The sequence below is a fragment of the Cydia strobilella genome, chromosome 16 (genome assembly GCF_947568885.1).
Source record: "Cydia strobilella chromosome 16, ilCydStro3.1, whole genome shotgun sequence".
NCBI classification, from domain to species: Eukaryota; Metazoa; Arthropoda; class Insecta; order Lepidoptera; family Tortricidae; genus Cydia; species Cydia strobilella.
This window is the reverse complement of record NC_086056.1, coordinates 2468050-2492938: the sequence shown is the minus strand read 5'-3', so window position 1 is coordinate 2492938 and position 24889 is coordinate 2468050. Positions and strand designations below refer to the sequence as shown.

At 41.6% G+C, this 24889-nt stretch overlaps 1 protein-coding gene across 1 annotated transcript in view; it reads left to right on the top strand.

Annotated features, from left to right (window-relative positions):
* LOC134748504 (structural maintenance of chromosomes protein 2) overlaps positions 1–24889 on the top strand; it is a 47021-nt gene that overhangs the window by 1508 nt on the left and 20624 nt on the right. The window contains 16 exon segments of the mRNA XM_063683298.1: positions 63–224; positions 2133–2243; positions 3064–3185; positions 5877–6033; positions 6893–7084; positions 8164–8299; positions 10200–10375; positions 10707–10890; positions 11170–11243; positions 12108–12254; positions 13621–13842; positions 15756–15898; positions 19691–19903; positions 20640–20748; positions 23007–23126; positions 24181–24375. Of these exon segments, the coding sequence (XP_063539368.1) occupies positions 63–224; positions 2133–2243; positions 3064–3185; positions 5877–6033; positions 6893–7084; positions 8164–8299; positions 10200–10375; positions 10707–10890; positions 11170–11243; positions 12108–12254; positions 13621–13842; positions 15756–15898; positions 19691–19903; positions 20640–20748; positions 23007–23126; positions 24181–24375 (2463 nt within the window).

Here is a 24889-nt window from a genome sequence, read left to right as displayed (position 1 = left end):
TATAATTTTATATAAAAATATAAATTATTAACAATAAACTTATTAAACCTGATGTTTTCTAGGTGGTCATGGGCGGCAAGAACAAGTACCTCATCAATGGCATCAACGTCCAGAACAAGCGCGTTAGTGACCTGTTCTGCTCTGTACAGCTCAATGTCAACAACCCCCACTTCCTCATTATGCAGGGCCGCATCACTAAAGTGCTCAATATGAAGCCACCTGAGGTATTATATAATACTAGCTTTTGCCCGCGACTTCGTCTGTGTGGAATTAGTATTTTGGGTACCTTAATTTTTAAACAAATCTGCTTTTAAATCCATCCTTTTCTTTTCACCCCCAAATTGGTCCACTCTATAAATTTCCACCCCATTTTTTACACCCTTAAGGGATGATTTCGGGGATAACAATTATACTACGTCCTTCCCCACAGCTCAAACTATCCCCATACCAAGTTTCATCTAAATCCGTTCAGCTGTTATTGATTCCCCATACAAATTTCCACCCCCTTTATACCCCCTTGAGGGATAAGTTCTGGGATAAAATGAATCCTATGTCCTTCCCCGGGACTCGAAACTATCTGTATACCAAATTATTATTATTATTATTATTTCATTTTAGACAGGCAGCTGATGCTGGTACGTCTAAATCATAGTTCACTTAGCACAGTTAGCATAGTTTGTCTAGTCTATTTTTAAATTGATTAACACTTGCAGAGTTCACAACTTCTGAGGGTAATTTGTTCCAAGCCTTTACTACTCGGTTTGCAATAAAGTGTTTGCCGATATTTGTTTTGTGCTTTGTTGTTATTAGTTTAAGGTTGTGTCCTCTTGTGCGCGTGTTTGAGTTTCGAGCGAACAGATCGCTTAGTTCTGGACAGTCGTAATATCCGTTAATTATTTTGAACGTTTCGATCAAGTCGCCGCGTTCACGCCTTTTTTGCAGTGTTGTCAGGCCCAGCTTGACTAATCTTTCTTCGTATGAAAGTGACTTTAGTTGTGCGGGTATTTTAGTGAATCTACGCTGCACTCGCTCGATCATGTCAATATCTTTTTTGAAGTATGGATTCCATATCTGAAAGCCATATCCCAGAATTGGTCTTATGTAGGTCTTATATATCTTTAGCATTGTTTCGGTGGTGAGGATACGAAAAGCTTTTCTAATTATGTAGATTATAGAGTTAGCCTTTTTTACTATTCGTGAAATATGGGGTTCCCACTTGAGATCATTAGACACTATGACTCCCAGGTCTTGTTGGGTCATGGTTCCTGCTAACGCTACGCTGTTTAAAGTGTATGGCAACTTTGGGTTTTTGTTGTGCATGTGGAGGACTGTGCATTTAGATTCGTTGAGGTTTATAAGCCAGTCTAGGCACCAGTCCCTAATTCGGTTCAAATCTGACTGTAGTTTACTATGGTCTATCATGGGGTTTACAAACAGCTTAGAGTCATCTGCAAAGAAGCTGAAGTTGGATTCGATGGTGGTTTGTAAGTCGGTAACAAATATGCTGAACATTGTGGTTGAGATGACCGATCCCTGTGGGACGCCGCTCCAGACATCAAATTCGTCAGAAACACTGTCAGCGATACGTACTCTAAATTTTCTGTCGCTTAGAAATGATCCTATCCATTGTAGAAGCTTTCCTCTTATGCCAAAGTGCTCGAGTTTGGCCAGGAGTCTATGATGGGGCACTCTGTCAAAAGCTTTTTCATAGTCCAGGTATATCACGTCGATTGGAATTTCAACTAAATCGGTTCAGCGATTTCAGCGTGAAGAGGTAACAGACAGACAGACACACTTTCGCATTTATAATAATAGTATCAATAGTATGGATAATATAGCCTTTATTTCCATAACTTTTTATTTTAATGTGAGGAATACCGTCTGTTAGGTAAGATCGTGTGTCTACAAGCTCTGTCGTCGCTTCTAACTTGCATTGGTGCACATATTCCACTTGCAGAAGGTCGGTAGATCAGAAGGTGCGAAGCTCTTCCTTTATGACTTGTGTCTGAGTGAAGAGCGTATTCAAATACGAGTTTTTGCCCTATGACTTATGACGTGACGGTCTTCCCAACCAAAAATATTATATGCCGGTCTTACCCACAATGACCTTATAAAAAATGGTTTATTTACAGATCCTCTCAATGGTAGAAGAGGCGGCCGGCACTCGCATGTATGAAGCTAAGAAGCAGGCCGCTCAGAAAACCATTGAGAAGAAAGATGCCAAGCTAAGGGAACTCAACGATGTAAGTATGCATTCAACAGAATCCATCCACAAAGACAATCATAATTTAATTCTAGAACTTCAGTCGTGTTTTAGCTGATAAACTTAGATTCTGGGAATCAAGGGTCTAAGGGGTCTGCTAACTTTTTGAATCACGGGACAAGGTTCAGGCAATTTGGTAATTTTCGCGGATATAGATATATTTTAGGACGTAGTTTGGAAACCCCTACATTAAACTGAAAAATCTCTATCTCTCTTTAGCCCTTTTCTACCCTTCAGGTGTAGGCCTCCTTCATTTTACGCCACTCGTCACGGTTCTGTGCGTCCTGCAGCCACTTCTTCCCCGCAATCTTTTTGATGTCATTGTCCCAGTCCCAACGCATCTGGGGTCTACTTTGAGGACGCTCTTCTCCCCATGGTCGCCACTCAAGTAGTCGTTTACTCCTAGTAGTGAAAAACCTAGATATGTGTATATGAAGTAGACTATACATATACTTTTCACCTCAGCAGCTCGAACAAGCCTACTTTCGTCACTAACAAACAAACAAAACAAAACAGCTTTTACAAACAAAGACAAAACAAAGTAGCTTTTTAATTTAGTGCAGACCATGAACTGCCACTTCATACTTTGATAACATTTTTTTTTTCTATGAATTATTTTGTGTAACTACTGAGGTGAAAAATTATGTGTGCAACACGAGAGCAAAGTTATTTTACATCTCGTGTTTTTGAGTCCCGAGAAAGCGAAAGATTCTAAGTTAGAATCTTGAGCATAAACACTCGCAAGAAAAACCAACTTTCCTCTCTTGTTGCACAAATAACTATTGTTTCATCTCGCACAGATAATCCGAGAGGACATCGCGCCGAAGCTGCAAAAGCTGCAGGACGAGCGATCGCAGTTCCAAGAGTACCAGAAGGTGGTCAGAGAACTGGAGAACGTCACCAGGCTATATGTGGCCTACAGGTTTGTAACGCTCTGACTGGCACAAAAGGCAATGTAGAAGAGATACACTTAAAATAAAACCTCAATTTATAAAACCTGGAGGGTTGTTTTGTTTCTTATCAAATCAAGACACTAAACTTGAAAAGGAACTCGCAAACCAAAAAACGGCCAAGTGCGAGTCGGACTCGCGTATCGAGGGTTCCGTACTTTTTTAGTATTTGTTGTTATAGCGGCAACAGAAATACATCATCTGTGAAAATTTCAACTGTCTAGCTATCACGGTTCATGAGATACAGCCTGGTGATAAACAGACGGACAGACGGGCAGGCGGACAGCGGAGTCTTAGTAATAGGGTCCCGTTTTTACCCTTTGGGTACGGAACCCTATAAAAACATTCACCATTCAGTGTCGAGTTTATATTTGCCTTTCGTTAACATATAATTTCAGCTATATCACAGTCTATAAAACAATACAGTCATTCGACGAAGCCGTCTAGACAGGGTGATCGTGCGGGGTGCGAGGGGTGTACCGCGCGCACCCGAGCTGCATACATACGTCATTGTTAGTAGCTCGGTACACGTCAAAGTACTCGGTCCACTGTATACTTTTTACACTGTGGCTATATCCTCCTCATTGCACAAATTTGGCAAGAAACTAATAATAAAAATACCTAGTCGGCTCATAAGTTCTGTCACTGGCCTTTAAAATTTAAATTTGGAACTCCTAAAACAAAAACCGTTCTGCATTTGAATTTCGAATCTTTATTAAATATTTGAGTAGTATAATTTTGCAATTTTCTGTTTTCTTCAACTTGGAGTGGACGCTTAAAGATAGCCGTACCGCAATAATTGCACTATATCGTTGTGGTCACTCGCCGACTAAAATTTTTAAGCTACTTGAAAATTTAAAATTCTCTCTAAGATTTGTGTATCTTACCATAGAAAGATACAGTGAGGTCTCTAGTTTAAATGACAAGAAAAGAAGCGGTCGTCCGCGTACAGCTAGGACTCCAGCGGTTGTACAAGCAATTAGGGCACGCATTGCCAGAAATCCCGCTAGGAAACAAAAAGTTATGGCCCTCCAGATGGGTTTGAGCAAAAACACGGTGAAAAGAGTGCTTAATCAAGACCTGAGACTTCGTGCTTATAAACGAAAAACTGGCCATCTTCTCAATGGTCGGCTTAAAGCTTTAAGGCTTAGAAGATCTAAAGCTTTATTGAAGAAGTACGCTAAAAATAAGCACCGTTGTATACTGTTTTCGGACGAGAAAATTTTTGACATAGAAGAAAACTGTAATAAACAAAATGATAGAGTGTACGCTCGCAATAGTAAAGAAGCGTCTAATAGCATTCCCCGTATTCAAAGAGGTCATCACCCTTCATCTGTGATGGTTTGGCTGGGAGTTTCTTATGCGGGCGTCACTAGTATGCATTTTTGTGAGAAAGGAGTAAAAACTAGTGCCAAAGTGTACCAAGACACGGTGTTGACTAATATTGTGAAACCACTATCCCATACGATGTTTCTAAACCAGCATTGGGTTTTCCAGCAGGACTCTGCTCCAGCCCATAAGGCAAAGTCTACACAAGCCTGGCTCGCCTCCAATAGAATCGACTTTATACGGCATGAAGATTGGACCTCCTCTAGCCCAGATCTTAATCCTTTAGACTATAAAATATGGCAGTATTTAGAGGAAAAGGTGTGCTCAAAACCTCATGCAAATCTAGACTCGCTGAAAAAATCTCTTGCTACGGCAGTGGCCAATATCGACATGAAAGTGGTGCGTGAATCCATTGACGACTGGCCACGAAGACTTCAAGCCTGTGTAGATAATTATGGCGGTCATTTTGAATAAATGTTATACATTTAGATTCTCTAGTTTATAAGCTTTCAAACGCTGTACAAATTATACGGAATAAACTTAAACTTTTGATTTTATTTGATACTATGTATATGACAGAACTTATGAGCCGACTAGGTATATGGTATTGTCTTAACTCACTCGACGAGACAGGTCTAGCCTAGTGCGGCGGTCATAGGTTAAGAAAATCCTGTACACTTTGTTACAATTTTTAGGGTTCCGTACCTCAAAAGGAAAAAACGGAACCTTTATAGGATCACTCGTGCGTCTGTCTGTCTGTCCGTCTGTCACAGCCTATTTTCTCCGAAACTACTGGGCCAATTACGTTGAAATTTGGTATATATGTGTAAGTTTGTGACCCAAAGACGGACATGTAACGTAAATAAATGAATTTTAAACACGGGAGCCACTTTTGGGAGGTAAATGAGAAAATTAAAAAATATAGTTTTTCAAACTATATCGTGTTACATATCATATGAAAGAGCTCATTGTGAGAATATCAAATATTTTTTATTATAATTTTAAAATAAACGGTTTAGAAGTTATTCAAGAAAATAGGCAAAAAATGACCATTCCCCCCCTTTATCTCCGAAACTGCTGGGTCAAAAATTTTAAAAAAATATACAAAATAGATCTTTACCTATAGATCACAGGAAAACCTATTAGAAATGTGCAGTCAAGCGTGAGTCGGACTTAATTACTTAGTTTTTGCCCCGACCCCTACGGGTTTTTTAAAGATATTTCACATAAAAAAACATTGTTTAAATTGTGTAATGTACGGAACCCTTGGAACGCGAGTCCGACTCGCACTTGGCCGGTTTTTTTTATATTGACAATATATTTTATATTCCCAGATATGTAACAGCCGAGAAGAACCTCAAAGAAGCTCAAAACAAAGTGACGGAAGTGCAAGACGAGATACAAGCCCAGAAAGATGAGATCACAAGCAACAAGGAAACATCTAAAGAATTGGAGAAACAAATGAACGAGTTACACAAGAAGCTTGAAGATGTAAGCTTTAAGTTTATTTATATATCACTTGCCCCTGCTTTAAACAGTGTATATGTGATTATTATTCACAACGACCATAAACCATACAAATTTACGGTGGGAAATAAAAAACAATGTGAGACTGTAACAAGGACAAACAATAATAACGCTTTCTCTGCTACTCCTACTGAAAGATACATAAGACTATCCCGTTCTGACAGTTCCCCCACCGCTCATGCCTAATCCAGTTTTATACTAGATTCATGCCTTAAACAGTTTTTAGGGTTCCGTACCCAAAGGGTAAAAACGGGACCCTATTACTAAGACTCCGCTGTCCGTCTGACCGTCTGTCCGTCACCAGGCTGTATCTCACGAAGCGTGATAGCTAGACAGTTGAAATTTTCACAAATGATGTATTTCTGTTGCCGCCATAACAACAAATACTAAAAAGTACGGAACCCTCGGTGCGCGAGTCCGACTCGCACTTGGCCGGTTTTTTTGACAAGTTTTCACTGACATTGATGCATCAAAGCGGTTTGTTTGTAAACAAACCTGCCACCTGTAGGTGGCGTACCGCGAAACGAAAAAATCGAAATTTCGTTATCTGCCTCTCTATCGATCGTATAAGCAAGAATAGAGAGGCAGAAACCGAACTTTCGATTTTCGTGTTTCGCGGTAAGCCCTGTGATTGTGCTAGTGACGCCCTCTACGCAGAGTTTTGCGTAATATTTCCTATTCAAGTTTTTTAACGTGTTGATTTTGATTTCATGCTGCTCGGATTCTAGTATTACGATGTAGGTAAAGTGTAATGAACATTGATTATGAATAATATGTCTTATTTGTATTCATGTATTTTTTTATATATTTTTTAATTCCTTAGCAAACTGGCAACAACCTAAAAGACTTAGAAAAAGAGTTAGCAGGCGTAGAGAAGACTGAAGCCAGTGCGTCAGCAGCGCACAAAGCTGCTAAAGAAGCTGTCAGCACACAGACCAAACAGGCTCGGATCATGGAAAGGTCGTTGAAGGATGATGAAAAGGCGCTTAATGATAAAAGGAAGATATTGAGCGAGGTAGGTGTTAATTAGTTAAGATAGTTTAATATGTAAAATATGTATGGATAAGACACACTATCCACCGTGGGGTAGACAATATCACGTGCACTGCTCTCAACTGGCAGCCCAACGGCTAACCAACTTAAACTGGGAACCAAGATAATTTGGGATGCCCATGCACTCATGGCTTTTTTGAGAAAAAAACAGAATACGCAGAGCTCAAAGCCTTAGAAAAAGAGTTGGCCGGTAGAGAAGACTGCAGCCAGTGCGTCAGCAGCACACAAAACTGCTAAAGAGGCTGTCAGCACACAGACCAAACGGGCTAGGATCATGGAAAGGTCATTGAAGGATGATAAGAAAGCTCTTAACGATAAGAGGAAGATATTGAGCGAGGTAGGTATTAAGTTAGTCTAGTATCTTAAGAGGCTGTCAGCACACAGATCAAACATGCTAGAATCATGGAAAGGTCATTGAAGGACATTGAGAATAGAAGGCTCTTAACGATAAGAGGAAGATTTTGAGTGAGGTAAGTTACATAGATACATTTTCTTACGTAAAGTGTTTTTTTACTATTCTCAATTCGTCCGCATTTTACGTTCCTTTATTTGTCCCCATTAAATATTTTTTCTAGAAATGACTTTATGCGGAAAGCGAGACTTGTGTTCGGGACCTTTGGCGAAATGGATAACATACGAACACATCGGCCTTAACAAAGCGATATTTTGCAAATGCACTATGCTCTTTTACCTAAAACCCTTGGAAGTTCTAAATGTGGGCAACGAGTTTAGAAGTAGGACAATCAATATAGGTTGTCGTGAATAAGTTAGAATTACATACATACATAACATATAATCACGCCTATTTCACGGAGGGATAGGCAGAGATCACGGATTTCCACTTGCTACTCACTTTCATAACATTCCTCATACACGCTCGCCGGTTTAGGGTGCTCTTGACCTGGCCTTTCTTCAGGATTTCCCCGATTTCTACCTCTCCCTTATACACTCTCTCTCTCTCTTCTAGTTAGAAGTAAGGGCAAATTAAGTTCCGGGAGAGTTGGGAATGCGTTGTGTTCTGTTCACACATATTGGTTACAGGCGTCATCAACGTTCGAGGGCCTGCGGACAGCGAGCGAAGCCGCAGAGGCAGCATTAGTGGCCGCACAGGCAACTTTTGTATCCGTCAGCACGGGCAACGAGGGCGCGTCCGAGTCTCTGCAGGACCAGCTCATGGGTTAGTGTATATTATTAGGGTTCCGTACCCAAAAGGTAAAAACGGGACCCTATTACTAAGACTCCACTGTCCGTCTGTCCGTCTGTCTGTCACCAGGCTGTATCTCTTGAACCGTGATAGCTAGACAGTTGAAATTCTCACAGATGATGTATTTCTGTTGCCGCTACAACAACAAATACTAAAAAGCACGGAACCCTCGGTGGGCGAGTCCGACTCGCACTTGCCCGATTTTATAATATTATATACTGGCTGTGGCTGCCTTATTAAGGCAGTGCAAAAAAAAACCTACAATGATATTAAAATGTATTACAAAGTGATAGGGTTTAGTCTTCCGTTGTTTTGTTAACCTTATCAAGATACGTTTACACAAACGTATATGTGTAAACATGTAATACCAGCAAAAGTGGGCGCATATGCGCTTTTACATTTAGGTCCTTACGTTCGCGCCAGCACTTAAAATGAGGGCATAGTTATCGAGCATACTGTTACTGCGACTCCGCTTGCTTGGGATTCTTTTGGTGTCATATTCCAGTAAAGTTCGCACAGTATTACAACTCAACAGCAGGGATGTTGCGAATATTTGCATCCGCATCCGCAACCGCGGAACTTCCGCATAAAATCGATGCGGAGCTTAATGCGGATGCGGATGTGGAACAGTTAGGTACAGGAACGTCTTAGCGGCGGCGTAAGTGCTAGGTAATTTCGTCATTAGCCAGTAGGAATCTCGTTTCGTTTTTCTGATTCGGCAATGGAGCCTATGACGGACAGCGACAAGAAGTGAATAATTTGTTTTATTTGGACTTTAGTACACTAATGCGATTGTGGGGCACCTATATTCTTGTTCAAATACTGTTTCGTTTTTTTTTTTATAAAAATTACTAAAGTGTAATATAAGACGTTATTTATGTGCCTAATCTCGACATCCGCATCCGCGGATGTCAGCCTTTAAAAATCCGCATCCGCGTCCGCGGATGTCAAAAAATCGGCATCCACAACATCCCTGCTCAACAGCCACTCGACTCCAACTCAACTCAAAATTAAATGTTTACAAATTAAAGCCTTATGTCGTATTCCCTACAGTACAATCTTCAAAATGTATGTAACTGTAGTGTATGACGGGTGGTCTACGCGTCGTCCACTCGTCGTACACTATTCTGAACCAAAAGTGAGTTGAGTTGGTGTTGGAATGGTGTGCCGAAGACCTTTATTGGTACAACTTGAAGGGTGTTTTTAAATACTTTTTTAGGGTTCCATACCTCAAAAGGAAAAAAAGGAACCCTTATAGGATCACTCGTGCGTCTGTCTGTCCGTCTGTCACAGTCTATTTTCTCCGAAACTACTGGACCAATTAAGTTGAAATTTGGTATACATAATTATGTAAGTTTGTGACCCAAAGACGAACATATAACGTAAACAAATTAATTTTAAACACGGGGGCCAGTTTTGGGAGGTAAAGGAGAAAATTAAAAAATAAAGTTTTTCAAACTATATTGTGTTACATATCAAATAAAAAAGCTCATTGTGAGAATCTCAAATATATATATATTTTTTTGGATCGCCAGTTTAGAAGTTATTCAAGAAAATAAGCAAAAAATTACCATCCCCCCGCCCCCTTTATTACTAACTACTGGGTCTAAAATTTTGAAAAAGATACATAAACAAAATAGATGTTTACGTATATATCACAGGAAAGCCTATTAGAAATGTTCAGTCAAGCGTGAGTCGGACCTAATTACTTAGTTTTTGATCCGACCCCTACGGGTTTTTTAAAGACATTTTACTCACGTTTCACATAAAAACTACATTGTTTAAATTGTGTAATGTACGGAACCCTCGGAACGCGAGTCCGACTCGCACTTGGCCGGTTTTTATTTATACAAACTACTTTTCTACTTTACAGCGGCCAAGGCAGAAGCGTCTGAAGCATCAACATCCATATCCCAAGCACAAATGGAGAAGAAACACGCAGAAGACCGGCTCAAGACTCTGGAGAGAGAGTTCAAAGCGAGCAGCGCACAGTTTACCAAGGACCAGGATAACATAGGCAGGCAGCAGGCGCAGCTGGATAAACTACAGGTAATATTAGACTAAACGTATACATAAAAACGGTGGCTAAAATAAGTCATTCCCGTTGCCAGGGAGGTTTTGGGATTATACTGAGCAACTTTTACTATGGGACCAACCAAGAAATAGCGAAAAAAAAATTTACCCTCCCATAGAAAATGGACCAGCAAAAATGTATGAAACAGCCAAATTTTTTTTCGCGATTTCGGGGTTGGTCCCATAGTAAAAGTTACGCAGTATAATCCCAAAACCTCCCTGGCAACGGGAATGCACTTATTTTTTTGCCACCGTGTATAATCTTGGAATTGCCCTTTTAGTACTTTACCCACACTATTATCCACAGGCTGAGCTTTCAAGCATGAACTTCAGCGAAGCCCGCAACACGGAGCTAAAGGGTCTCATCCGGCAGATACAATCAGAGACCGTCGGAAAAAGAGATTCACTAGACCGTCTAAGTTCAAGACTTCAACGTTGCCAGTTCCAATACCAAGCACCGACCAGAGACTTCGACCATTCTAAAGTACACGGTAAGTTTATAATTATGATGATGATTGATATGACTATGAAACTCCCGTGAGACTAAAACATATTAAATTATTTTAAACCGGGTCACTCACGTATTATTAAGTCGAATAGCTCTACATGTTTCGGTCCAATTTACGAGGACCGTCCTCACGGAGCACGACACGTCTTCCCTGGTCGAAGGCGCGCCGTGTACACAGTTTTACGGTTGGTTTTCATAGTAAATTCAAGCTTATTTCGCTACTTATTTTGTGTTTATACTTAATACTTATGTTTACTTGTAGGTATCGTCGCTAGATTGATAAACGTCAATGATCCAGTGTACTGCACTGCGTTGGAAACTGCCGCGGGCGGCAAAGTGAGTATTCAAACTTTATAGGCAGCATCAGATAATTTGTAGCAATAAAGTACCATAGGAATACTAGTGCCTCTAAATGCCACCACGTTAGCCCCCACGGCTCCGCCATTTTGAAAAAGAAAAGAATTGACTAAAAACCCTAAGCCTGCTCACAAAATTTCACGAGAATCGGTTGAGAAATGCGGCCTGTAGAGGAGAATATCGGACATACGAAAGCATTTTTTCCAAAGCTAAAACGGATACCTTTCCTTTTTTCGGTCAATAAGAAATCCCGTTTTAATTTACCTTTTAATTTGTGCTATGTTTTTAATCAGTATCTATAGATCTGTTCATTCTCGAAGACGCGTGCTTTGGTTCGTATTGTCATGCGATTAAAGTTTAGTTTTGTCAAATCTGCTCGTCATCGTGAATGGCACTATCTATATTAAATATTTTGTGGTAAAATTCGACTTGTTGCAATTACTTAATTGGATTTTAATGTAATTGGATTTAATTTGATTGATTTATAATTTTTAATATAACTTAATTGAATTTAATTGATGTATAATTTAAATCTAATTTGATTGAAGTTAATTGTGGTATTTTCTATAAAATGGGACCTTATTGTCGATGGCACTTACGCCATTATAAACGATGCTCAGATATAAATACAATTCCGCGCGACGCTATGCGGCGTAAGCGCCATCGACAATAAGGTCCCTTTTCATAGAAAATGCCCCAATTTATTTATAATTTTAATTTAATTTATTTATTTTACAATTTATGTATTTCTACTAATATATTTTTAAGCACTGTAAACTAACAGAATATGGGCCGACAGGCCTGGAATAAAGATTTTAAATTTCAATGAATTCTATTCTCCAGCTATACAACGTGGTGGTAGACACGGACGCCACAGTGGACCTCCTGCTCAAGAAAGGCAACATCCAGACGCGAACCACCATGATACCGCTAAACAAAATCACCGCCTACACCATTGACGATCGAACCCTTAAGCTAGCGCAGCAAATCGTGAGTACTTTTTAGGGTTCCGGGGTTTTTACCCAAAGGGTAAAAACGGGACCCTATTACTAAGACTCCACTGTCCGTCTGTCTGTCACCAGGCTCTCATGAACCGTGATAGCTAGACAGTTGAAATTTTCACAGATGTGTTTCTGTTGCCGCTATAACAACAAATACTAAAAAGTGAACTCTCGGTGGGTGAGTCCGACTTGCACTTGTCCAGTTTTTTATTATATTATTTAAGCCTTGTTTTTCGGTGACGAATCCTACGTCTTCTACAGCCAGCTGCAGAGATAACTGACCGCCGTGCATAGAAATTTGTTTCTGTATTGTAGGAATGTGTATTTTCCAAGAGTGCCCATCTACTCGATATACAGGCCCCCGGAAGACCTGATAAAACTGAATGACGAAGCTAACAAGTGGATTAATTCTCTGGAGTTAGATTTATGATTCCTCTGAATCTGTATAATATAATGCCATACGATTAAATAAACATGCACCATTCTAATAATTTTGTCAAAATTGCAATGAAATGTTGACATGACTTACTTCAAATTAGGTCCAGAAATACTACGTGTCCGGTGCGATGAGTGAAGATGATATGTAAAGGAATTTCATATAGCCTTACCAGGGTTTGCTCCCGGTACTGAGTTTGTATGGCAAGAATCGGCAATTCCCGGTTCTCACCATACAAACTCAGTGCCGGGAGCAAACCCTAAGCCTTACACACCTTTTTTTTTTTTTTTTGACGCAGGGGTAAATGCATTTACGCACCTTGCCCCCCGGGCAATGGGGAAGGCTCCCTCTGTTAGTCAGAGAGAGAGGAGGAGAATACCCACTAAAACCCCCTGCGGCGTTTCCGTCACCTGCCGTTGACGGGAGGCGCCATGTGATCGCTAGCATTCTAACCACGACGCCTCCCCATAAGCCTTACACACCTAGGCCTGTAAAGCAACCGTCTTTTGTTTTGAACAGCAGCCGCGGCCCGCGCGCCAGCGGGTTGTTCAACGACACCTTCTCGTATCTCATGAGGCCCTGGTACCTGCTCCGCGCTGAAAAAGCGCTTGGCCGGTCGAATAATGCCCTGGATGCCAGCCCTTTAAGCCAAATCTCATAGAAAAAGGGGCAAGCTATGGTGGCGCCATCTCTGCAAACCTTTGACAGTTGTCAACCCCATTCAATTTTTAGACAGTTTTTTCTCAATTTTGTCCACCGTAGCCTATGGATATCTCATTGCGAGTTTGAAAAAAAGCCCTATACAAATCTCGGCGAGAAACGGGGTTGCCGGACGCGTATCCCTATCCCTACTCTCGTCTAAATCTACTTGTCCTGCAACCCTTCGTTTCCCGGCCTCTACAGTAACCATATTTGGTAGGGCGGTGGTCCCGAGAACGTGCAGCGCGCCGTGGACCTGATCTCGTTCCCGGCCGCGCTGCGCCCCGCCATGGGCTTCGTGTTCGGCGGCACCTTCGTCTGCAGGGACGCCGACACCGCCAACAAAGTCACCTTCCACCCGCAGATCAGGAAACGATGCGTCACTGTCGAGGGGGATGTGTATGACCCGGCCGGGACATTGTCTGGAGGAGCTAGAGTCAAGGTGAGATCACACCAGTCACATTCTACCCGTAGATCAGGAAACGATGCGTCACTGTCGAGGGGGATGTGTATGACCCGGCCGGGACATTGTCTGGAGGAGCTAGAGTCAAGGTGAGATCACACCAGTCACATTCTACCCGTAGATCAGGAAACGATGCGTCACTGTCGAGGGGGATGTGTATGACCCGGCCGGGACGTTGTCTGGAGGAGCTAGAGTCAAGGTGAGATCACACCAGTCACATTCTACCCGTAGATCAGGAAACGATGCGTCACTGTCGAGGGGGATGTGTATGACCCGGCCGGGACATTGTCTGGAGGAGCTAGAGTCAAGGTGAGATCACACCAGTCACATTCTACCCGTAGATCAGGAAACGATGCGTCACTGTCGAGGGGGATGTGTATGACCCGGCCGGGACATTGTCTGGAGGAGCTAGAGTCAAGGTGAGATCACACCAGTCACATTCTACCCGTAGATCAGGAAACGATGCGTCACTGTCGAGGGGGATGTGTATGACCCGGCCGGGACATTGTCTGGAGGAGCTAGAGTCAAGGTGAGATCACACCAGTCACATTCTACCCGTAGATCAGGAAACGATGCGTCACTGTCGAGGGGGATGTGTATGACCCGGCCGGGACGTTGTCTGGAGGAGCTAGAGTCAAGGTGAGATCACACCAGTCACATTCTACCCGTAGATCAGGAAACGATGCGTCACTGTCGAGGGGGATGTGTATGACCCGGCCGGGACATTGTCTGGAGGAGCTAGAGTCAAGGTGAGATCACACCAGTCACATTCTACCCGTAGATCAGGAAACGATGCGTCACTGTCGAGGGGGATGTGTATGACCCGGCCGGGACGTTGTCTGGAGGAGCTAGAGTCAAGGTGAGATCTGTACAGGGCCAGCAAAGTCACATTCCACCCGCAGATCAGGAAACGATGCGTTACTGTCGAGTGGGATGTGTATGCTTACACTGTCAGGAGAAGCTAGGTTTAATTTTAATAATTGCCTTATTTTAATAAGTAATTTGTTATATTGTCTTCGGTTACCGCGATAGTTACTCATGAAATAAAACTATGAAAACGGATTATATCGCGTATATTGAATTTATAATACATCCCGACGTTTCGAACCCTTTACAGCGTTCGTGGTCAACGGGTGACTGAGGAAAAATTACAAAGTGCAAAAATACCCACATACTAAAACGCTGTAAAGGGTTCGAAACGTCGGGATGTATTATAAATTCAATATACGCGATATAATCCGTTTTCATAGTTTTATTTCATAAGTAATTTGTTACTCCAAAAGCCAGAAAATAAGGAATTGCCGGCCGAGTGACGAGAGAGAGACCGTCTTCTTAGGAACACAGGGCCAGAAATTTTTCAACATGATTGGAATTACCTGCACTACATTTTACAAAAGTGCCAGTGATGTTATATCTTGCATTATAGCATAGATTAACTTATACTAGAGCGGTACTGTCATAGTAAATTTTGTAATCACAGTAAATTCACTGCCATCTATCGACACACTTTAAAACTAAAAATGAAGATTTATAAAAATGCGATAAAATGTATTTAAATATGGATAAATTTTTTTTTATTTCATTAATTATTTCTATAATTTAGACCCATGTTCTTTTACTGATATGCGTAAAAATTGTTTAATAATAAACGAAACCGTCAACGCCATCTATACGACAGTAGGCCAAAGCTAGTAGCGCCCTCTGATCGAGAGTAAAATTTTCTTGATTTTCGAGGCACGTTTTTTCCTTAGACTGTATCCATCTATTACGGAGTTATATCTATCTTTGATTATAGGTACAAACGTAATTGAAAAAGCTCGCATATTTAATTTTTTTTTTCGTTTTCGACGTAAATTGTACATACTTTTACTAGGCGTACTATTTTCTTACAGGGAGGTTCCGTGCTAATGCAAATCCAGCAGCTCAAGGAGTTAGAGCAGGAGTTAGGTCGCGCCGACTCCCAGCTGCAGCAGCTCCAGGCCGAGCTCAGCGCCATGCAGGCGGCGGCCGAGGCTTACAGCAGTAAACAACAGAGGTACAGGTGTTAGCTCTCCGTCTCATTGGAGAGCAGGAGTTAGGTCGCGCCGACTCCCAGCTGCAGCAGCTCCAGGCCGAGCTCAGCGCCATGCAGGCGGCGGCCGAGGCTTACAGCAGTAAACAACAGAGGTACAGGTGTTAGCTCTCCGTCTCATTGGAGAGCAGGAGTTAGGTCGCGCCAACTCCCAGCTGCAGCAGCTCCAGGCCGAGCTCAGCGCCATGCAGGCGGCGGCCGAGGCTTACAGCAGTAAACAACAGAGGTACAGGTGTTAGCTCTCCGTCTCATTGGAGAGCAGGAGTTAGGTCGCGCCGACTCCCAGCTGCAGCAGCTCCAGGCCGAGCTCAGCGCCATGCAGGCGGCGGCCGAGGCTTACAGCAGTAAACAACAGAGGTACAGGTGTTAGCTCTCCGTCTCATTGGAGAGCAGGAGTTAGGTCGCGCCGACTCCCAGCTGCAGCAGCTCCAGGCCGAGCTCAGCGCCATGCAGGCGGCGGCCGAGGCTTACAGCAGTAAACAACAGAGGTACAGGTGTTAGCTCTCCGTCTCATTGGAGAGCAGGAGTTAGGTCGCGCCGACTCCCAGCTGCAGCAGCTCCAGGCCGAGCTCAGCGCCATGCAGGCGGCGGCCGAGGCTTACAGCAGTAAACAACAGAGGTACAGGTGTTAGCTCTCCGTCTCATTGGAGAGCAGGAGTTAGGTCGCGCCGACTCCCAGCTGCAGCAGCTCCAGGCCGAGCTCAGCGCCATGCAGGCGGCGGCCGAGGCTTACAGCAGTAAACAACAGAGGTACAGGTGTTAGCTCTCCGTCTCATTGGAGAGCAGGAGTTAGGTCGCGCCGACTCCCAGCTGCAGCAGCTCCAGGCCGAGCTCAGCGCCATGCAGGCGGCGGCCGAGGCTTACAGCAGTAAACAACAGAGGTACAGGTGTTAGCTCTCCGTCTCATTGGAGAGCAGGAGTTAGGTCGCGCCGACTCCCAGCTGCAGCAGCTCCAGGCCGAGCTCAACGCCATGCAGGCGGTGGCCGAGGCTTACAGCAGTAAACAACAGAGGTACAGGTTTTAGGTCACGGTCTCATTGGACGCCTCTCGCTGCAGTCATATAAACATGTTGCTACCTTCCAATACAATTCACCGATGTCACAGAATAAGTAATAGTATAATCATACCTGGCCACACACCGGCCCGCCCAGCTTCGAATGACCTCGCCCCGCGACAGCAGATTGACGGCCTTTTGCCGGCCGCTCAGTACTGTTTTTAAGCAACTTACTCACACATAACGCATGACGCGATTCACACATAGAAACGCAAGTGATTTTTGATGTATAGCGTGTCCGCCCCGTGCCGATGTACTCATTTAAGAGGCCGTAGTCGATTTTGGAGTAAAAATGTAAAATTGATAGATTTAGTCGTTGAAATTATACACGTTTTGTTACGTAATATCTAAATAACAAGTATTGATTTCTATTAGCACGTCTTCTCATCTTGCCTTTTAAAAAAGAGGTCGCGAGCGTGCATCACCGGTAATGCATGAAGAAAAGGGGCAGTTTTTAAAAATTCATCAAAAAATCATGGTGGTAAATTATACAAATTGATGTATAAGAATAGTTTCAGCAAATGTTGTAGATTGTTTAAGTATCAAAATTACGTTGAAATTAAGTCGATTTTTAGAGAAATTGTCACTTGTTTTGAAGTAATTTCTGGAGAAAATTGATTTCGTCTAACTTTCATTTACACTACTTCGAAGTCATAATAATAAAAATGTAGTCTGATAAACGTCAAGTACAGGATATGTGTAATACAAAATTACCATGTTTAGCAGTCCAAACTTTACGGAATTTACAAATAAGAGCGACAAAATCAGTGCTTTACGCGCGTTTACCTAAACGTCCATCAGAAAAGCAAACATTACTAATTTAGTGAGTCTGTTTTCAAAAAATTAATCTGATAAAAGGTAAGATAAGAAGACGTGCTAATAGAAACCAGTACTTGTTATTTCAATTAGGTAACAAAAGGTGTACAATTTCACCGACTAAATCTATAAATTTTACATTTTTGCGACTAAAATCGACACCGGCCTCTTAACGGCGTCATCGAGATCAAAGTTAATCATATCATATCATTTATTCCATTGTAATCATGTTCATTTGTACATACTGGTCTTACATATTGGTCAAGTAGGTACATGATACCCTGCTAGGGTGTACAATATTGGATATTAAACTACTTATTTTGAACTTATACCTAGTCTTAATTTCTTATATAAACTTTTAAATAAAATAAAATTGTGTCAAAAAAAAAAAAAACTAATTCATGCGTTAATCATTAATTAATCATAAATTATGGTCATACTCATACTCGAATGAAATTTAACAATAAATTATTAATAGTTATCATAGAATTCATAAACAATTAAATCATTTCGCATTATCCAGACTTTCATCATTAAAAAATTCATCCATTGAATAGTAACATTTTTCTAATAATATTTCCTTTAACTGTTTCTTAAATAATTTATCGCTAACTTCTAGATTCAGAAAACCAAGAACTTTGTTCATTACACGCACACATCGACAGTAAGGGCCGTTTCTTACCATAGCTAATTTGGAGGGTGGCAATAATAGTTGGGGAACGACAGGTTTGCGATTTGGTCTTGACAGTTTTTTTATCTCAAACAACTGAAGGTGACTTTTTAAAAATAGTGCCGCCTCCATTATATAAATGGAGGGTAGTGTTAGTATTTTCAGTTGTTTGAAACATGGGCGGCAGCTGTTTGGTACGCGCGTATTTGTTAGGATACGAATGCATTTTTTCTGCATAACGAACAGTTGATGCACATCGGTGCTTTCTCCCCACAGAATAACACCATACCGTAGCCATGCGTACGCATATGCAAAGTATGCGGATTTAGCGGTCTCAATGTTCGTATTAATCTTTAATATACTTAATGCGTAGATGAACCTAGCCAGTTTGGATTTTATATCTTGTATGTGCGATTTCCAGTTAATACTTGAGTCTAGTGTTATACCCAATAGTTTGCACTCATCTACTTCTTCGATGGTTTTATCATTATCAATTTGTAAATTTATATGCAGCGGGTTTTTTTGGTTTGGTTTAAATTGTATTATTTTCGTTTTATTCAAGTTTATATCGAGGTTATGTTCGTGGAGCCAGTCAGTAACTGTGTTGAGAGACTCCAAAAGGCGAGTATTGCATTCTACACTATTTGTACAGTTCAGTAATATTGAGACGTCATCAGCAAACATAACGCATGATGTATTCAAAATTTTTGGCAAGTCGTTTATGTATGCTATAAATAGAAGGCATCCTGTTACACTTCCTTGCGGTATTGAGCAAGTCGTGTGCCGTATTTCTGAGGTAATTATATGCGTTTCTCCTGTAATATTGTCTAAGTGTTCTAATTGTACATATTATATAATCCTTCGTCCACTATGCATCTTGATTCTGACTGAGGGTAACATCCTATCCTAAATTTTCAAGAGGACAAAGAAGAGCTAAGGATGCCATCGGGTACATCTTTAATTGAGCCATCACCCTCTGACTCCTCCCTCTGTCTGACTAACCTACAAATGACTGTGTTTAACAGCAATATCTCTAGACAAGTAACTATGCATAACATCAAATTATAAAAAAAAACTGTTAAGGCAAATTACAAACACTCACGAGTCGTCACGATCTAAAAATATAACCGTGCGGATTCCTTGCTGCGCAACTTTAACTCTCACTTGGACAACCGACTAATTAACAGCATCGAACTAACATCATATCACTTCCAGATTCGACATGATGTCCCACGAGCTAGAAGTCGTGAAGGCCCGCCTCGCCACCACATCTCACGCTCAAACTCACGCAGAGATAGAATCGCTACGTGCGAGGGTGACAGAGCTAGTGAGACAGTTGGAGGAAAACAAGACGAAACAGCAGGCGGCTTCGGCTAGGGCAAAAGAGCTGGAGGCCAAGGTCAAGGACATCAAAGGTCACAGAGAAAGGTAAGATTTAAGTAACATCAGATATAAACTCACATAGAATCGCTGTGCCAGAGTGACAGAACTAGTGAGACAGAAGGGGATAAGGCGAAACAGCAAGTAGCTTCGCCTAGGGCTAAAGAGCTGGAGGCCAAGGGCAAGGACATCAAAGGTCATAGAGAAAGGTAATATTTTAGTAACATCAGATATAAACTCACATAGAATTGCTGTGCCAGAGTGACGGAATTAGTGAGACAGAAGTGGATAAGGCGAAACAGCAAGTAGCTTCGCCTAGGGCTAAAGAGCTGGAGGCCAAGGGCAAGGACATCAAAGTTCATAGAGAAAGGTAAGATTTTAATAACATCAGATATAAACTCACATAGAATCGCTGTGCCAGAGTGACAGAACTAGTGAGACAGAAGGGGATAAAGCGAAACAGCAAGTAGCTTCGCCTAGGGATAAAGAGTTGGAGGCCAAGGTCAAGGACATCAAAGGTCATAGAGAAAGGTAAGATTTTTTAACAACATCAGATATAAACTAACATAGAAACACTAAGTGCGAGAGTGTCAGAATTAGTGAGACAGTTATAAGTACCCCGTGTTTTAGTGTTCCGTTCCGTGCCCAAAGGGTAAAAAAGGGACCCGTAGTGATAACTTTTTTCCTCCAAATTTATTTTATTCCCTCATAAGAAATGAGAACCTTGTACCCTAAATATAGGTTCACAATAATAAATTATAAATCAAAAACTATTTCTCAACAGGGAGTTTAAAAAAGCGGAGGAGGCCCTCAAAAAGGCTAAGAAAGAAGCGGAACATCACAGCAGCAATTGGAAACAACGAGAGCAGGAGTTTTCCACTTTACAGCTAGAGGTAACGCCTGGCACAGTCTAGATTCCATTATTGTTGCATACATTCTCATCGAATGACTGGAGTCGAAGGAATTCACCAGGGACCGGACAACCCTTTCCGCGATAAAACCCTTTCAATGGGCAACACTTAAACACGGCTAACACATTGAAAGACTTTCCCTTTTGAACTGCAAGCCCATTCATACCCTTACCTTTGACTAACCCTTACCGAAAAGCTAACCAAAAATAAGGCTAGCTCTTAATAAGGGTTACCCTTATCTTTAAGCGCTTTTTATAAAGGTTTCCCTTTGCGTGAAAGAGACAGGATTAGTATATATCTACGGTAGTGTATGAAAAGGAAAGAAAATACGTGCCTAGTCAAAGAACGCCGCCGTCTCCGCCGACGATCGCTCGGATTCGAAGTAATGTGTGCTTTATGAACAAGGTAGACGAATTAAATTAGCACGCTTATATGCAAAAAGGAAAGCCCTTTATAAGGCTAACCCTTATAAGCAATATGCAAGGTGTTGGTGAGCGGATGATAAGGGTTTTGTAAGGGTATTTGGGCTACCGATTACTCAAATGTGGTAGCTTTATATAAGGGTTTTTAAAACCAAAACAAAGGGTTTCGTCTGGCAAAGGGTATGGTGAGTTAAGCCTTATGCAATAACCTTATAAAACCCCGATAAGGGATAGCGGGCCGGACCCTGATTCAAACTTACTTTACAGCAAAGATAGATATAACTCCGTAATAGATGGATACAGTCTAAGGAAAAAACGTGCCTCGAAAATCACGAAAATTAGATTCTCGATCAGATGGCGCCTTTACCTTTGGCCTACTCTCGTATAGAGGGCGTTGACGGTTTCGTTTGTTATTTAACAATTTTAACGCATATCAGTCAAAGGACATGGGTAAAATCATATAAAACAAATTAATGCGAATAAAAAATCATTTATCCATATTTAAATAAATTTTCTCGTATTTTTATAAATCTTCATTTTTAGTTTTAGAGTGTATCGATAGATGGCAGTGAATTTTCTAACTGACTTAGCGGTTTCACTCACGTATACACGTGTACCGAGAGAGCGGCTGGGCTGTGGCGCCAGCATGGAAGCCTGTAATCCAGTGAGTTCGTGTTTTTTTTTTTTTTTTTATAAACTGATCGGCGATTGGCCCTAGTCACACCTGATGGAAAGTGAAGACAGGGCCTAAGATGGAGCTCACCGGTTCAGTAACAGCCTATTCACTCTTGTTTTAAAGAGACCGAGGTCATATTGATCAGGGAATACAGATGGCGGGAGCGCATTCCATTCCTTAGCCGTCCTACCAAAAAGGAGGAGGCAAAACGTTTCGTCCGAACGAATGGAATGTGGACCACGAACGGGTGCATTCGCTCCCCGCGCCTGGATGTCCGATGATGGAAAGGGGAAGGTGGGATCAGGTCGTGCAGTTCCTGTGCGCACTCCCCGAAATGTATCCGATAGAACACCGATAGGCAAGCGACTCGACGGCGATGCTCAAGGCTCTGTATCCTTGTTGTTCATCGCTACGTGTTGGGTGACCCAAACCCGCCGTCGCGCCTGCCTACAACAACAGCTCAAGACTCCCCTCAACCGGTTATATCATCACGCGCCGCGGTACGTGACGACTACCGCCCGCCCGTCGTGACCTACTCACTACTCACTCAGGCACTGTTAGTGCTTGAAAATAGAGACCTAGGCTCTCCGAAACATGTCGCGCGAGTGACTTAATACACGTGAGTGTAACCGCTAAGTTAGTTAAGTTACTTTACAATGCATGTGCTCGAAAAGTGCGTTTCCTACGGAGCCATATCATGCGGAAAGTACTACTTTCCCGCACTAGTGCTTTTTGTTTTAATTTTTTTAATAATTGAACTTATTTGCCATGATATGTTTTTTTTATTTACTCGCACAATGCATAGTAAAACATTGTATGATACACGTGCGTAAAGATGATTTCCGCACTTGTTGCATAAATAGCTATTACAGTACATGTGGTGCTACTTTCTCGCACTAGTGAGTCAAATAGAACTTTTCGTGCATATGTCGAAAGTTTAAAGGGCCATATGTACTGTAAAACGTTGTACGATACACGTGCGAATAGGTAATTCGCAACTCGTGTCGATTTAAAACACTCCCTGCGGTCGTGTTTTAATTTATCGCCACTCGTTTCGAATTTCCTCTTTTCCGCACTTGTATCGTAAATAACTATTACAGTAGTTACATTTAATTTACTTAAAAACTCTATTACAATTTTAGGTAGCAGAACTAGAAAAGGGTGTGACCACGAGTTCGACTCAACTAGCGGAGACAAAGGCGGCAGCGGAAAGACTCGCGGAGGCGCTACAAACAGCCAAGGACGAACATACTGCTGCCGAGGTTAGTGACGGATGAATAAACCACCGGTAAAGCCTGACCAGGAATATATGATCACGCGCCATGTTGCGGAATTTCACTGAAACTAATTTTTTCATACTATACTGAACTGACCCTATACATGAGAATGAGCAGCGCCCCCTTGATAATGATCCTGTATTACTGGTCAGGCTTTAACTAGAGCATGCAGTACCGGTCCCGGTGCCTTACATGTACCTGTTCTGGGCATGGCCGGATCCGAGATTTCTGGTTCTCAAGACAACTTATGATTATTTTTAAAAAATTGTTTATGTTAGCGTAAAATCTTTATGAATGATTTTACGCATAGTTTCCAAAATATAATAAAAAAAACCGAAAAATGGAACCTTCAAACCCCCTCCCCCCGGCACCAAGGTTACGGGCGGCGGGGACTTTTGATATGTTCACCTAACAAGTCCAAACAAAGCTACGAAGTCAAAAATTGTGTTGCAAGATATCGAAAAACGACTTAATAAACTTGTAACAAATTAAATCACTGTTCATTTTCTATATATGGCCATGTCGCTCAGACACATAGTTTCCGAGATATAATCGAAAAACTGAAAAATTGAACCTTTAAACCCCCTCCCCCCGGAGCCAGGGTTACAAGCGGGGACTTTTGATATGTTCACCTCCTAACTAGTCCAAACAAAGCTACGAATGAAAGATTGTGTTCCAAGCATTTCCCTCTATAACTTTTATTGAGCATTCATTTCCTGGCCTAAAACCCAGTTGGAGATAAAAATTACACTGATTTAAACTTTCACGATGTTTACTCATATTGATTTGATTTTTATTTCATTTTATTGTATAGTTTAGACATTGATAGGCATTGAAAAAAAAGTTAAAAAGGTAATTATACTAATCTAATTCGAAAACTACTAATCACTTCTCTAATTATTTGTGCCATTTTCAACCAAAAGGGTACTTATTGTCGCTTGTCAGTAAGGCGCTATTTCCATATAGCTTCAATAAGAACAACATTATCGACAACCGACAATGTGGTACCTTTTGATTGAAAACGTCACATTTTACCCAGAACGCAGTAAAAGAGATCCAAGGCCGCATCAAAGCGATGAAAGCCGAGATCGCGTCACGCAACACGGAAATCTCTCGTCTATCTCAGCAACGGGAAAAATTGGACGCTAAGAACAACGATATCAACCTTAAGATCAAGGAGTTAGAGTTCAAGATTAAAGAGCTGGAGACTGAGGCCACTGAGTGTGGTAAGAAGGTAAGACAATTAGCTCCATGCATGAATTTATTTTTATTTTTGGATTCATAATTTATATCGTTGGAACACCGGAAATGATAAAAATACTTTTGTAAACCTTAACATTATTTTATTAAAAAATATTTAAAATGTTGAAAATTTTTGAGCGGTTGAAACGCTCATAATTTTTGGCGCGAATTCGACAGAGCGTGATGACGTCACACGTTGGGCGGCCCAACTGACGTTTGCTACTAATGACACTAATCTGTCGAACGCGTGACGTCACGTGGCGTTTCGAGCGTTTCGCTCACTAGCTTTTCGCGTGCAAATTTTTGTACTTTTTATTTATAATTTTAAGTGATTAAATGGTAATTTAAAAACGGAAATGCATTTGTAACATGATATAACGGTAACAAACATCCGAATATAACATATTTCGTTCAAATATAAACTTCATGCATGAGGCTAATTAGAATCACGGATATACTAGTAATCCGGACGGACACAGAACAGCGCCTAACTGTTATTTTTTATG